At 37.6% G+C, this 16,317-nt stretch overlaps 1 protein-coding gene across 1 annotated transcript; it reads right to left on the bottom strand.

Moving 5' to 3' along the window:
- Nucleotides 1-1,752: 1,752 nt before the first annotated feature.
- On the bottom strand, nucleotides 1,753-14,670 carry APELA (apelin receptor early endogenous ligand). Its single transcript, XM_039347439.1, has 3 exons — nucleotides 14,373-14,670; nucleotides 11,019-11,108; nucleotides 1,753-2,667 (listed from the first exon to the last, which is right to left on the bottom strand). The coding sequence occupies exons 1-2, from the start codon at nucleotides 14,446-14,448 to the stop codon at nucleotides 11,020-11,022; spliced, it is 165 nt and encodes a 54-aa protein (XP_039203373.1). The 5' UTR covers nucleotides 14,449-14,670; the 3' UTR covers nucleotides 1,753-2,667; nucleotide 11,019.
- Between the last annotated feature and the right edge of the window lie 1,647 nt (nucleotides 14,671-16,317).

Below are 16,317 nucleotides of genomic sequence, written 5' to 3'. Positions count from 1 at the left end.
CAACAACCTAATCCTGAGATAACATTTCCCACAGTGACGGTCCTTTTATGTTGACTGGTTTAAGTGTCTCTGATGCATAACAATGTGTTTGGAGACAGAACTGGGCTACAAATTGTTCTGCTGTCCCAGAGTGTAAATATTATACAATGGGAAAACCTTAATCAGTATGCAAATGGGAGCAAATATCAATGGCTTTTTCCAATAGGTAAAGTTTTCCTTCCCACATCTGGCTGTTTGGACTGTGGTTGGCACTAAACTACAATGTACACAGTCCCTTTGACCCCAGTTTTTTCAAACACTTGTACATTAGTTGATTTACAGAGGTCACTGCACTAGATTAGAATCAGGCTAGATGAGTATACTTTAACAAACAAACAAACAAGGGTCTTGAACATTAAATATGTTTAAAGTATTTGGCTGAACCTGAAGATGTTTTTGCTCAGGGGAATTCAGGCTTTCCTTCCTCCACACACACACCCAAAACCCCCCTTCGTTCCCTGCAATTTATTTACTGCCTCAGTCTGGAGGCAGACATTAAGTCATGTACACAGTTCAAATATAGAATACAGCAATTCTATACAATTCATAATGATTGGTTGTATTTAATAGAAAGGATATAAAATTATTCATGCGTCACACAAAATCAATTGGAAAAGCCAGATTTTTTACATGAGAAGAATGGAAAGCATCCTCAATTGGGGAGGGGGGCTATTCCAAAAGAGGGGAGCCCCTACAGAGACCACACACTCTTAAACCCATTCCCATGGCACCACAAATAGAGGGACTGTTGGCATTTCTCCTTAATTCCTCAGTTTGGACAGCAGAATCTATCAGGGCAAAGGAGGGTCTAAGAACCCAGTGTCAAATATCAAAAGTACTGCAAGATTAAAAAAAAAAAACTACATATAAATATTTCTTGCTTGAAAAAATGGTCTTGTAGGAAGAAGCAAATCATTTGTGGCAACTAGCTTAGTTGCAATAAAGGTTTTGAAGCATCACAAAGACTAAGACATTTCACATATCATTTAAGTATTTGATCTCTATTTTTTTCTTAAAGGACTTCAAAGTATTTTGTTTCCTTTCTGCACTCCCATTTCTATTTACTTTTGAAGAAACCTGTATATTTTAAATCCCTTTCATTGATGTTTAGTTATTTGCACACTTAAAATTGTATGTCTTTGACTTATTTGAAGCTTTAATAATTATTGCCAAAATCTGGCATAGATAGTATTTTTTAAAAAAACTTGAGTGCATACTAATACCTACATGCATTTATCTGGGAATAAGTTGTTTGTATTTTTGAACAGATCTATAGAAGATTCTATATCTTCAGATCTTAAATCTCAATTATATTCTTTATTGTGTAAATGATTTTATTTATTTCACTTAATCTAATCATAAGATAAATTGTGTTTAACATCCAGATAAATTATTGTAATAGGCACACAACATAGCACACTGATATTTAAAAATATTGATCTTTAATTTCAGCAGTTCTCTCCAAAAAAAGGTACCGGTATATAATTTTTATTCTGCTGGAACTGGAAATCTACAGTTTCTTTAATGTGCCATTATCTGATTAAATTCTAATAGTAATTGTGGGTTAACATTTTTAAAAAGAATGGTTTAATGTATATTTTTACTTAGGTAGATATATCATTACTGTTTATATTGATTCCTTAAAATGAAATTAAGCAAAGAATTTACTTCTCTATAAAAGTGGATGATTTCAATATACAGCATACAAAAATGTGAAAAGATACATGAATATTTAATGTGACAGTACTACTTGAAATACATTTTGTACAACATATACAGTTACAAACATGCTTTAAGAAATTATTGAATCACTATATGATCTAAATTGATTGTAGTGTTAAAATTGCTACATATGTATCAAGGACTATGGCAAGATATACATTACAGTATTGATCTGTTAAGTATCTGATCACACAAAGCCTTATCATACAGTGCATTTCCACTGGTATAAGTGATTTTTAAGGTTCAAACATGCTTGTAAGCTTTTTCTGTTAATTTTAGTTAATATTTAAGAATTTCCTCCTTCAAAAACAGCCAGATTATCTAACCTGGCACCCTGTTGACATGTTGTGGTTGGTAATTCTGGAACAGTAGGCCAAGATACTAAGGAGTGCCGGCCTGAGAAATGTTTGGACATAACAGGAATAAAACAGAGCATCCTGGTCATCAAGCAATAGTGAAACCAATTAAATAATTGTGGCTTTAAGCAGTCATACTGTTTATCAAATACTAATTTCACTCTTGCATATTTTTAATAGAGTGTTAAAAGATACATGAGTAAGAGACACTTAATACAGCAAAAACTTTTTCAAGAACATAATTTGTCTAACATTGCAATGTTTGCTTTCTGGCTACTAGATTGCTATGTTGAGATGCCAAGAAAAGTGGTGGATATACTGTACCGATGATTCTCCAGTGCTTCTAGATAAGATCTTTTGGTTGATAATTATTTCTTTCTTCTTAAAGAATCCCCAAGCTCCAGGAAAACCTGCTCCAACAGTTTTCTCATATGATTTCTCTGTTTCCTGATGATGGCTTGTGAGATATCTCTGTAGATCATAAGTGTGCCATTATCAAATGTCATCTGGACTTCGGTGCTTTTTTTTTTCCTCAGCAAATTTGAAGAAACTATTTTATAGAAAAGACAGAACCAGACTGGATTTAAAATTATCATAATGAGATGGTCCATAAAAATATTAACATTAAATTTATGCAGCTGCCAACGTAGTCAGATCATGATCATAAATAATTAAGGAAGGCATACTACATTTTCAGGAAAACAACCATTTTTTTTGTAGATGTGTAGGGGGTAATTCTTCCCTCCCTTTGAAAAAAAGAAACTCAGTAATGTAGTGGAGATGAATCAATAAAAATATGGGATCATGGAACGGAGTTTCTTAGACCCCAGCAGAACTAGAAAGCACCATGAGCAAGTGCAATATTAAAATGTTGAGAGTCTGAACTGCAAAATCATGCAACGACTTTCAAATTTTACACACAGCAGTTGACAGTTACATGAAATTCAGGGAAGAACTAGTATTTGGGACCCATTCAATTTTATGCAAAATCTTAATAGATTGATTTAGTTCTGGTCATGGAAAAAAGTTCTATTGCTTGTAGAACAGATTCACCACTAAATACCCTACCAAATAGTCTATGGAGATTCTTAGTCATCCAGGTCATGGTTGTCCCAAAGATGCTTTTTCAAAAGGCAACTGGACTTTTTTTCACTTCTCATCAAAGAACCTTCTTCAATTCAGAACTGAAGAAGCTTCTTGGATGAGAAGTGAAAGAAAGTCCAGTTGCTTTGAAAAAAGTACTTTTGGGACACTCTACCAAAATATGCTTGTTTGGAAATGTTTGAGGACAGTATTGTGCTGGAAATAGATGTGAGATTAGATGTTACCCCAAGTGTTTTCATTGTTTTAAGTTGTGTTTTGCACAACTTTGCATCATGCAGCTTATTGCTGTGTAAAAAAGGCTTAAGAGAAAAAAGTCATCGCTCAATTGTACTATCATCTGGAAAGCTGATTCCTATGGGAATATAGAGAAGCTGTGATCCACCTGTTTCCTTGGACCAAGTGATTAAAACTGAGCAAACAGGATACATTTGCTTCTGTATGTTTAGCCACTAGTTAAATTGGTACTTTAGTCAAACAGAATTTTCTTTTTGTGGATGCTCAGAGGAGTCTACAAGTCTAGCTGTCCTGAAGTGAGAGCCTTGGAAGGGTAATACAGAATAAACATGTAAATTGCAATATGTCCAAAGACTTTGCTTGTTTGTCAGGAAGAAAATATGCATTTGGCGCCTTCTGTGATTTTAACATCTTGTCACTTCTGATTTGGCTTCATTTCCTGTCTGTAAAAAACCCACACTGTATATTTATCTTTACAAGAAATATAATCTTTATATATGGTCAGCTAAAATTTCTCTACACAATTACATACAACTTTATTCTCCAGTCGGAATTCCATGATTTAATAAAAGAACTGGGCAAAACAGAGAAGATGATTAGAGCACTTTTTGGTGCTCTGATGTATGGTGCTTAGAATAAATCTTAGCCATCTGAAATTCAGAATCCACTTTAAAAGGCAAACAAGAAACAAAAATGGCATTTTTACATGCATATATGCTCTCCCTATCTTCTTTTCTGCCATGCTAGACAATCCATTGCAGTCAGACAGAGGATAAGAGGATGGAAAACATGAAATAGTGCATGTGTTTTTCTGTGTCTACTAAATCCTGTTTCATATGCACTTGTACCATAATCTTTCTGAATTATACCACTATTTATTTATTTAAAAATATTTGTTGACAACTTCCAGGAGATTCTGGATCCTATACAAAATAAAATATAATAATGTGGAATTATATAATGCTAATGTAATGAACGTTAGAAAAAAAACATTGTAAAAGACAGTCCAGTGGAATCAGTGGAACTGTGTTGATCTTCCTGTCCAATAAGCATTTTACATTACATATATAAGCATATAAAAAAAATATAGGACGGCAGGTATACAGTGGTTTTGTAAAAATATAATTTATTGGCTTCCAGTTCCTTGTTAAGGAACAGAGGGAAATCTATTTACATTAAACTGCAGACCAGGATTTTTAAGACATGTGATAAATCTTCTGCTGTAGTAAAAATCTTTTAAATTTTTAAAATTAGGCCAGTGCAATAACTGAATATATTAGAGCTCAACTTGGTTTTTTTCTCATTAAATCTTAAGTATTTTCCTTAGACAGAAAATGATCAAAGTACACCAAAATGATGTTCCTTATTAAACTAGTCTAAATTAGATTCAGTCGCAATAACTTTTATGTAGACATGGAACATCTTTCTTCCCTCAAAACTCCCATTCCATCGCTTTTATTTCTAAGTAGTTAATAAGAAATATAGCCCAGAGCTACATGAACTGTCATTGGAAATAGAATGCTATCTATAAATATATATTCTCTTAGTAACTAACTTTAAATATGTTACTTTTGTATGGCCTTGCCCACTCCTTTTGATTCCTGACAGTTGTACTCAGCCAGTATGGGTGCTGCAGTCTCAACGCATCTGGAGCGCTGTAAGCTGGGAACTGGGAAAGTCTGTTGTAATAGCCTTAAGAAACAACAGTAACACCCTACTGGTCAATTTTAAACCATATAAACAGATTTTGGGAATGTTTGCATGTCTATAATACAAATTGTAGCAAGGTTCTACATTTAGGCAAGAAAAACCAAATGTACAAGTACAGCATAGGTGGCACCTTGCTCAATAGTAGTAACCGTGAGAGGGATCTTGGAGTCCTAGTGGACAATTACTTAAATATGAGCCAGCAGTGTGCTGCAGCTGCCAAAAAGGCCAACACAGTGCTAGGCTGCATTAACAGAGGGATAGAATCAAGATCACGTGAAGTATTAATACCACTTTCAATGCCTTGGTAAGGCCACACTTGGAATACTGCATCCAGTTTTGGTCACCACGATGTAAAAAAGATGTTGAGACTCTAGAAAGAGTACAGAGAAGAGCAACAAAGATGATTAGGGGACTGGAGGCTAAAACATATAAGGAACGGTTGCGAGAATTGGGTATGTCTAGTTTAACGAAGAGAAGGACAAGGGGGGACATGATAGCAGTATTCCAATATCTCAGGGGCTGCCATAAAGAAGAGGGAATTAAGCTATTTTCCAAAGCACCTGAAGGCAGGACAAGAAGCAGCGGGTGGAAACTAATCAAGGAGAGAAGCAACCTAGAACTAAGGAGAAACTTCCTGACAGTGAGAACAATTAACCAGTGGAACAACCTGCCTCCAGAAGCGGTAAATGCTCCAACACTGGAAGTTTTTAAGAAGAGACTGGACAGCCATTTGTTCGAAATGGTATAGGGTTTCCTGCCTGAGCAGGGGGTTGGACTAGATGACCTCCAAGGTCCCTTCCAACTTTACTTTATTATTATTATTATTATTATTATTATTATTATTATTATTATTATTATTATTATCAAATTCAAAAATTAAATTAATTTAATTAAACAATTTAATTAAGGAGAGATCCAACCTAGAACTAAGGAGAAATTTCCTGATAGTGAGAACAATTAATCAGTGGAATAGCTTGCCTCCAGAACTTGTGGGAGTGTAGGTTTCAAGATGAGACTGGACAGCTAGTTGTCTGGAATGGTATACAATCTCCTGCCATGGGTGCAGGGTTAGACTAGAAGACCTCTACGGCTCCTTCTCTGTTCTATGTTCTACAAGTGATTCTAAATGCAGATCATCTCCTTGCCATATTTGGTTCAATTACATCTTGGAATTTCAATGAGAGACAATCCAAGGGTTACCGAAACATGGAATGGGACAACTTACCACATTCATGGTGTCATGGCCACTGTGGGCCAGTTCAACAATTCAATTTAATTATTTAAAGTAATTAAGAAATTACTTTAATTTTTGTCATTCACATTTCATTTTATCCCTTCTTTGCATTCTTTCTTTAATGATTCTATTCAACCATTTTTTTGTATTAGTGTTACTCTTGTCCTACAGTGAGTTGGCTGTGATGAGTTAACTGCAGTGAATTGTCATAGACCCACCAAAACTAGGATCAAGCCATAACTAGCTGTAGAATCTCAGGCTGCCTTTCACTGGTTTACAACACAGAAGGTTTTAGAAATAAATTAGAAATACTGACTCTATTAAATCTTTCCTTCAGTTAATGTACCATATACAAAGTGATAGTTAAGAGTTTGTGCTTCTGCTCTCTGCCTTTTGTTACAAGCAGGCAACTCCATAAATGAAACTAGCTACAAAATAGTTTTCAGTGTTACAAATAGCTATTCTATAAATGGGTAGGTAGGGAAAGAAAAATCCACCTAAGTACATTTTTATCACCCAGGTCTTCACAGTAACTCACATGCATTATATTTCAATGCACAATAAAGACTTTAGGAAGTGCCAGATGTGCAGGAAAGAGATGATTGGTTCACTTTTGCAGGAATGGCCCAAGGCTTCTCCTTCCATCTAAATTCCACACTGTGACTACACTTTATGTGGTGAGTGAACAGATTTAATTCCTTTGGCTAGGTATTCTTCTGCTGACACCACCAGTCTCCTAATCTGCTATGAGTTGAATTTAACCCCTAGATAAGCCTAAGTCCTAATTGTTTTGTTTGATCTCCTATCATTTAAACTCTAATGATCTAACTAAACTGGATCATGGAAAAAGTAAGGGACAGTGCTGAGGCAGCTTTGAAATATATTCCTATTCTAAGACATGATGAACAAGCATTTAGCAACCACTCCAGAAGACAGGCTTAAGATACAGAAGGACCTGGACAGACTTGAACACTGGGCACTAACAAAATGAAATTCAATGGTGAAAAAAGCAAGGTTCTACATTTAGGCAAGAAAAACCTAATGCACAAGTACAGCATAGGTGGCACCATGCTCAATAGTACTAACTGTGAGAGGGACCTCGGAGTCCTAGTAGACAATCACCTAAATATGAGCCAGCAGTGTGCTGCAGCTGCCAAAAAGGCCAACACAGTGCTAGGCTGCATTAACAGAGGGATAGGATCAAGATCACGTGAAGTATTAATGCCACTCTACAATGCCTTGGTAAGACCACACTTGGAATACTGCATCCAGTTTTGGTCACCACGATGTAAAAAAGATGTTGAGACTTTAGAAAGAGTACAGAGAAGAGCAACAAAGATGATTAGGGGACTGGAGGCTAAAACATATAAGGAACGGTTGCTAGAATTGGGTATGTTTAGTTTAACGAAGAGAAGGACAAGGGGGGACATGATAGCAGTATTCCAGTGTCTCAGGGGCTGCCATAAAGAAGAAGAAATTAAGCTATTTTCCAAAGCATCTGAAGACAGGACAAGAAGCAATGGGTGGAAACTGATCAAGGAGAGAAGCAACCTAGAACTACGGAGAAACTTCCTGACAGTGAGAACAGTTAATCAGTAGAACAACCTGCCTCCAGAAGCAGTAAATGCTCCAACACTGGAAATTTTTAAGAAGAAACTGGACAGCCATTTGTCCAAAATGGTGTAGGGTTTCCTGCTTGAGCAGGGGGTTGGACTAGATGACCTCCAAGGTCCCTTCCAACTTTATTATTATTATTATTATTATTATTATTATTTTACATAGGATAAATTATTTTTTTGTTTAATAAGATATTTATGTTTTAATTTCTTGGGGAGAAAGCTCCCACTAGGGTTTGCTTTGGAACAGAAGAAATATTCATTGCCTGCCTTAATCTAAATATTTATATTGTATCAATTAATAGGGGGTACAAAAGGTAAATCAATTATCTGATTTGCTGGGTAGGGCTAGTGAAACATTGATGGCTTAGTATGTTTTGTGAGTTCACTCACTGATTTTTCTCAATGAACAAGTCCAGACTTAGGAGCGGGAATCAGTTCTCAGCTTTCTTCATCATGGAAACGCTGGCTGCAGCATCCCAGATTACTTGCTACTGAACCAATATGATAGAAGAAGCAGCTTGCCTTACCAGATCTGGGCTTCAATAATCCATACAGCTGCTAGATGTCACCCAGGAGCTAAAGTTCTCTGAATTATTTTGAACTCTTACATCCAAGATCTAGAATCTAATTTCCCTCTAAGGCAGAGAAGTGATTCACTAATTCTGCAATGCAAATAAATAGTAAAGAAACAAACCATGTAAACTCACATATGTACTCAGGAGGTACCATAGCAAAGGTTTCTGCTATGCCATTTTCTCCCAACCCTGTGACAGACAGGATTCAAAGGAGTAGAGGCACTGACTAAATTCAGTACTTGGTCTTTGTTTGGCTTTTTAAGTGCCTAGAAAAAGCAAACATTCCTTTAAAGATAACTTAAAACCACTTAAAACTACTCAGAGGTGGGTCTTACTCATTGTAAAGAGCCTTTAGGGGAAGTGACAGGGATTACAACCCCTGTAATTTTTTAAAATTTATTTATTGCAGCTAGAGTATCAAAGGCCGTGTAGTTGCCTACATATAACAAAAGATGTTTCCAGATGCAAAGTGTCTGACCACATGTTTTATTCATCTGAAGATGGGATGCTTCCTTAAGAAAAGAGCTTAGCGTTCTTTTGATCCTTGCTCTAGTAGTATGTCCTAATTCTATCATTCTGGACTGTTTGCATTTATATGCTGTCACAGAATGCAGTCCTGCTTCTTTGCACTTTCCATTATTTAAGCTGCAGGACCCCAACTGGGTTCAGGAGTTTAGCCTTATACATTGCTGGAATGCAATCTAAAATTTAAAGTGCTCCCAGGTCCTCATGGCAACAGCTTGCTAGTGACCTCTCTGAACAAAATGCCCCATGAGCTGCTGTCACGGGCCACAAAGAGTTGACACCTAAATTAAATGTGCATCTATTCTGGGGACTTAGATTAGATATTAAATTTATTAGCTAAATAATTCATAGCCATATCCAGATCTATTGTTTCAGTATTACTGACATTGTCATGAAATTGAAACTTTGAACAGATGGTCATCAGCAAATTTCAGCTTTTCTGGAATTAAAATCTGTAATGATCCAGATGCTCTTGAACTTCAAATTTCAATATCCCTCACAATCAGCAGAGTGATCGGGAGTTCTAGATTAGCAACATCTACAAAAATTCCCAGTCTTAAATAATAATAATAATAATAATAATAATAATAATAATAATAATGTCACTTTGTTTTTGACAATCTAGTATAAGGGAATTAATTAGATGAAGGATTTGCTGTAACAGTATTTCCATTAACATAGTCCATGTGTTGAGGTATTTAGACACAATTAGGAAAAAAAACCAACTCTAGGAAGAAGATGAAAAGAAGCTCCATCAATATTGTTTTTCCTGATTGGTTAACTAACACACATACATGTTAAATTGCCATTCAATAACTAATACGATATTAGTTTACTACTTAGCTTGTGAGCACCGCGTGCATTCCAGGACAAAAGACTCCCTTAGTGATTTAAGAGAAGATTTTAAAGCCTTTCATCCTAAAATTTATTGTTTCCAAAACTGAGAGAGCAATATATGACAAATGAAGCAAACTCCAATGCAATTCCTTGACCAACTAGGCAAAGAAATTTACTTCTGCTTATGATTTTTCATTTAGTATTTGTTTAGAAACTTTATTTGATAAGGTTGACCTTTAAAATTACAAGGATTGTCTGTACTACATAGCTAGAAATATTGGCTGCTGTATTTATATGGCCTGAAGTTAAAGGACAAAACGATTCTGTCCTTTTTAATGACAGTCCTCTCAAGCTAGCATTTCATCTGTACGTGGTTACATATGAGTCCTGCTCTAAGTGGACAGGAATAAAACATTTTTACATTTGATCAATATCCATGTAAACCCAATGCTATTATTTAAAAATCTTGTATGAACCAATATGTGAGAGATTTGAATAGCAGCATTAACAGGGATGAGATAGTTGCATTTTCATTGTAAGAGGAAATATTGGCCTTTGGTGAGCAGAAAGCTTCAGCAGGACAGCAGGGTTTCGAATGAGTCTCTTTCTCTGTGCAGCTTCAGAGAGTGAAATAATTGACAGAGAGCCCAGTGCTACTCAATCATTTGGAACTGTGCCCAGGGGTTCACATAAAACAAGTACTTTTATTGTTCTGTTCTTCCCTTTAGTTTATTCCCATCCCCACCCTACCCCCAGTACTCCCTCTTCCTTACTTTATTTTCAGAGCAAATAAAAACACAATGGGAGCAGCCCAAAGGAAATTGTTCGTGGTTTGGGGTCAATCAAATCTCTCCTCCCCCCCCAACCCCATAAACACAATGTTTTGAAAATGGAAATGTAATTTGCAAAGAGAAATATTCTGGTGACCCAGCCAGCCACCCAGCCAGTCCTTCCAACATGAGAGAAGCAGCCTTTGATGCCTGCACCCTAATGACACCTGGTTTCATTACCAAATGTGTGTTGATTGTTCCTTGCCTAAATTGAGTCCCAGCCCTGGAAATACCTCAAGGGAAGGGCACTCTGGAATGAAGGGGCATGCATCTCCTGTGGGAACAGTGATGTCTGTGTAGTTTTCGTCTGTTGGCCAAGTTAGCTGGAAGACAAGAAAGAGAGTATTGAGATGTCAGTATCATGATATTAGGATTAATACAAGATAGAAGCAATCCTAATTTCAGCTTGCTATCAGAAGTACTTTAGAAGAAACATTGAATGTGTCTGCTTGTTCCAAGTCCAAAGACAAATTTCCTGTTAAAATAATAGGCTACCTGAGTGGTGGGATTCAGCCGGTTCGTACCAGTTCGGCAGAACTGGTAGCTAATTTTTTGATGCCCAGGGCCAGAATGGACTTCCAGAAGTGGCATCCACACAGAGAACCGGTCGTTCATATATTTGAATCACAGCACTGGGCTACCTCTAGCAAAACTTCCCTTTCAAAAGTATGGGTGTATGTTTCTCTGTGTGTTTATAAATACTTGCCTATAATAAAACCATTAGTTAGACTAGTAAAATATATAGACCTATCACCTGTTTAAAAACATGAGCCAGCAAGCAGCCTTATTATATAATTAATGCCTGGATATACCAAAGTATGTCCCATGGTGTTCAACTCCCACATAATTTGTACATGATGTGTAACTACATTAAAGAGTAAACAGCCAGTATAGTGCAATGGGATAAGCTTTAGAGACTGCATGTGTGGCTGGATTGTGTTCTTTGGTTTTCTTGCATGAATAAAAAAACACTGTGTAAAATAAATTCAAATATTTTTGAAAATATAAATGGCCTAAGCCTGCAAATTGTTTTGATTTAATTTCTAAACTTCAAGCTTTTCCAGTTTGATTCCTTCCCATTCCCAGAGTGTTAGACTGAAACTCTATTAATCTCAGCCAGTATTCTGTCTGTGGAGATGAAATCTAATGTATGTTGGAAAGGTCCAGAGTAGGAAATGTTGGATTATATCCTAAGGCATGAACAGCTTTTCATTTCAATGCAATTGGAAAAGTATTAAGCAGACAGTTGTTCACAATTGGAAAAGCAATGAGCAGACAGTTATTCATTCTTTCTGCTTCAGCCTCTCATAATAATGGTCTGCCTCAGAGGGTTTTTTGTAACATATGCAAAGCATATCTAAACATTTAGGAAGAATAATTGCTGGTGTATCATGAGTGGAAAGCAAAATGCATTGCAAAGAGCTTTAAGTTGCTAAAAATCTTGTATGAAGACAGAAATACTGTATGTCCTGTTTTGCCTGGATGCTCATCAACTGCTAACTTCTCCTCTCTCAAGAGAATTGTGTAATTAAAATGTTTCTTTATGTTCTTTATATAAATAATTAATTAAAGTAAGTTTCTCTTAGGTCAACTTTACTCCTTGTGACTACACACTTAATTTTTTTTTCTTTGCACTAATATGGAAATGTTTTGCCATTTCTTTTGGTAAATTGGTCTATACCTGGAATCTCCTGATGATCTTCCTTCCAATGGATTAGCCACATCTCACTTGTTAGCAATTTTTAGATGGCTAAGGCCAAGTTAGGTGCTGCTGCCTCTTGTGCCATGTTTTTTTTAAAGAAAAGCTTAAATCCAAATGTAATAGTTTTCCTAAAGCCAATGGACATACTTTCAAGGATATAAAGATGCATGAACAATTGCTTGAACTTTTTGATATTTTTCTATGCTTGAAACTAAGCCAAGAATAATGTCATCATATCATAATCAAGCATTCTTCAAATGTTAGCTGGACTATAGAAATAGTGTGACAATTTGGTCCAACATCCTGTAGAACATGAATCCACACCATATTGCTGCTCTGGCCTTTGTAGGTTTGCCCTGTATCCAGAGTGTCTGCAGGGCACATGATGCCCCTAAAGAATAGGCAGAGCTTCTACTGCACTGTTGTGGCTGCCATATTGCCTTTTTTAAAACCCCATTCTGAAGACAGCAAGAGAGCCATTGTTATAATTTTTCAGCCCTCTGGACAGTTACAGGTGCAATGATATATTATGTATCTATGTCTGTATGTGTATCTACATCTCTATCTGTCTCTGTCTCTGTGTGTCTCTGTCTCTACAAACACACACACACACACAGAGAGAGAGAGAGAGACTAAAAGGCTCTTTTCTATTCTCTTACCCATTGTTGGATCAGACTACCAAATGACTTATGGACTATATGTTCCTTTGAAAAACACAGAAAAGTTTTGTGACATCCCAGAATCATTTACAGCTACTACTATCTAATCTTTTATGGAGCACAGTCCACTTCATCAGATCTATGGGGAACTATCTTAAAAGAAGAATATGCATACATAGCTCTGCTTTTCCTGTAGAAACAAACTTGGTTCACCTGCTGTGGAATGCTTTTCATATGTGCATGAAATGGGAGGTGGTAATAGTTAAATATCCCTTACCCGCTCCCAGTCTTATTGCTTTCTTTTCTCTTTCAGCCAAAGAGAACTGGAAATGTAAGTTGTCACCAACTGGAATTAAAGGAGTCCCATGTCTCCATGCAGCCTCAAGGGTGCATCTTCAAATTCTTGTTTTATTTAGAGTTCATGAGACCACACCGGAGTCAGTGTTGTAGGATTGCTAAACTCCCTTCTGAAAAGTCAACTGACTGATGAATTTTTTTTTAGCTGGAAAGTCAGCAGAAGGCTAGAGAGCTAGCTTACTCTGTCAGACAATCCATATATCTAAACCATGTTACCTTTGCTGTTTTCTTATTGCTTTGTTGAGCAATAGAAATCAAGAGAGTGTCAGTGAATTTGAATAAGCAAAAGAAAATAAATTGAAAGGCTCAAATTAAGTCACTTCTCACTGACATTGACCAGCCTAATAGGGTTTAGCCATCACAGGAAGCAATAAAGCAACAGTCCCGGGTGATATTATCTGAAGAGCACAGGTGATTTATAATCAATAGTAGAAAGCTTGCAAGACATTAGAAACTTCGAATACAGATTTGCATGCAGTTACAGCACTTTTAAAATATATATATACGTTCCCTTAAAGGTTCTGGGCAGAAAAATCACTTATGTATATTGCTAGTAACACAACTAAGATATTTTCTTAAAAGCTCCATAGTCATAAGAGAGCAACCGAGCTTAAGGATGAGCAGAGGATCTAAAACCGACCGTTTCCACAAACCTCTCGTACTTAAACCCCCACCAGGCAGGGTACGCGCAGGTATCGGAGGGGGCTGATGTACCCGGGATGATTTCTGAATTTGCCATCGTCCAACGGGCAGAAAAAGCAAAGAGCGCTCTGCGAGAGCGCTTGCCGTGCAGAAGGAGCAGCGACTACTGTCTCAGCTTACTCTCCCGTTGACCGGGGAGAGCCAGGCAAGAAACCCCCAAGTCTTACCTGGCCTCTGTCCGTTGACCAGAAGCAGCCCCGTCAGCAGCAAAACCCAGCTCAGGAGGAGCTGCGGGAATCTCATGTCGGCGGGCGGGTGGGCGGACGCACGCACGGGGACCCGCTCTTTTATCTCACCTCGCAGCGAAGGAGCAGCTTGCCGGAAACGTGTCTGCTGTGGTCCCTGCCGTGGCTCACACTCTGAATGACAAGCCTCGCCGAGGAGCTTCCCCCTGCCTTTCCCAGCAAGGTTAATGACCGCGGGAGGCAAGGCTACTGGTTGGGCACGTTGTGCTCAGGGCCTCTCCCCCCCTCCCTGGGTCCCCCGCGACTCTGCCCTGCCCCTGCCTCTTCCTTTTATCACCCCCCCCTTCTATTCCCTAAGCAAACAACAGGAAGAAAACCTGTGCGGAGCTGGAGAGTTTTTCCCCCAACAACGATCCAAACTTCCTTCCCGATTCAGTCCAGGAAGAATAAATATATGCCCCCCCCCCCGCTACTGGTTTCCTCCTCCCATTTGCAGCTGTTTACGCTTTTGCTATTTTGCCCATCTCTGTTCCATATGCAAACAAGGCAGGGAAGTGATGGAAAGTCTTGTCTTTTGTTTGACTCTGAAAGGCAAGGCTTAAGACCCCCCAAAAGGAATCGTGGGCCCCTCCACTACCCCTACCACCAATCCTGATCAACTAGCTGCAAAGTGCTAAGCTTGTGCCTTTTGTGACAGCAAGGATTTTTTTAAGGAGCCAAAACACCTTAGGTTTAAATGTATAATTTCTGAGACTGACAAGATTTAGAAAGAGTATTGGCTTCAAAGGTCACCATAAAGTAGAAAGAACAAAGGATGCACCTTGATGCATCTTAAACATGAAATGCATTTATTAGGGCATTTATATTAATGAGACACAGTCCATAGTTCTTAAAAATTCAGGCAATATTCAGAGATGTATCTGCCTTGAAAATATCCCATGTTGAACTGTGTAACACAGTCAAACATCAGGAGTTGACCTGTTGAAGTCTGTATAATTGTGTACTGTGGTTTGATAAGTAAGCTTGTACAGAGTCACCTTGAACCATGAGATGGGCAGCAAGTAAATTTCATAGACAGACAGAAATACAGACAGGCAGGCAGGCAGGCAGGCAAGCAAGCAAAGACTTTTAACTAGAATTTCTAGAGTTTTTTTTAAGGTTAGAGATGTTTACCTAGGAAGAAAACTGTAAGTCAGGTGTTTCCAGACATATTTACAAAATTGCATTTTAGAAGCAACTTGTATGGTATTCTGGGTGTGGCATTCCATTTTATGAGGAAGTAATTGAGGGCCATTAATGTGTTGTGAGATATTGGAGGTCAAGAGAGATAAATTGCTGAGGATCAGAGTTGGCTGTAAGATAAGAAAAAGCATATCAGGACAGATGTTGGAATTGGAAGAAGGCAAGTCAATGCAACTATTGGCATGGAATTTCATGCTTCTGCTCAAATGCTTCTGCTCAAAAACCTCCAGAAAATGGAGAAATAGGAAAAATCAAGTAGGATTTTTATTTTTCTTGGAATAGGTGAGATCAGCTTCTTTGTACTGCGGTCAAGAGAGAGTTACTCTGAACTTTCAATATAGTTTCTAGAACATAGAAGTTGGAGGGGACCTTGAAGGTCTTTTATTTCCACCCCCTGCTCAAGCAAGAAACTCTATACCATTTCAGACAAATGGTTGTCCAGTCTCTTTTTGAAAGCCTACAGTGATGGAGCACCCAGAACTTTGGAAGGCAAGCCGTTCCACTGGTTAGGAATTTTTTCCTTAGTTCTAGGTTGCTTCTTTCTTTGGTTCTTTGGTTCTCCATCCATTGTTCTTTGTCCTGCCTTTTGGTGCTTTGGAAAATAGTTTGACTCCCTCATCTTTGTGGTAGCCCATCTATTATTGGAACACTGCTGTCATATTTCTTCCAGTCCTTCTTTTCATTA

This window comes from Crotalus tigris, unplaced genomic scaffold (genome assembly GCF_016545835.1).
Source record: "Crotalus tigris isolate CLP2741 ecotype Arizona unplaced genomic scaffold, ASM1654583v1 scf7180000018073.2002930, whole genome shotgun sequence".
Classification (NCBI taxonomy): domain Eukaryota; kingdom Metazoa; phylum Chordata; class Lepidosauria; order Squamata; family Viperidae; genus Crotalus; species Crotalus tigris.
Note: the sequence above shows the minus strand (reverse complement) of the source record. Positions and strands in the feature narration are given on the sequence as shown.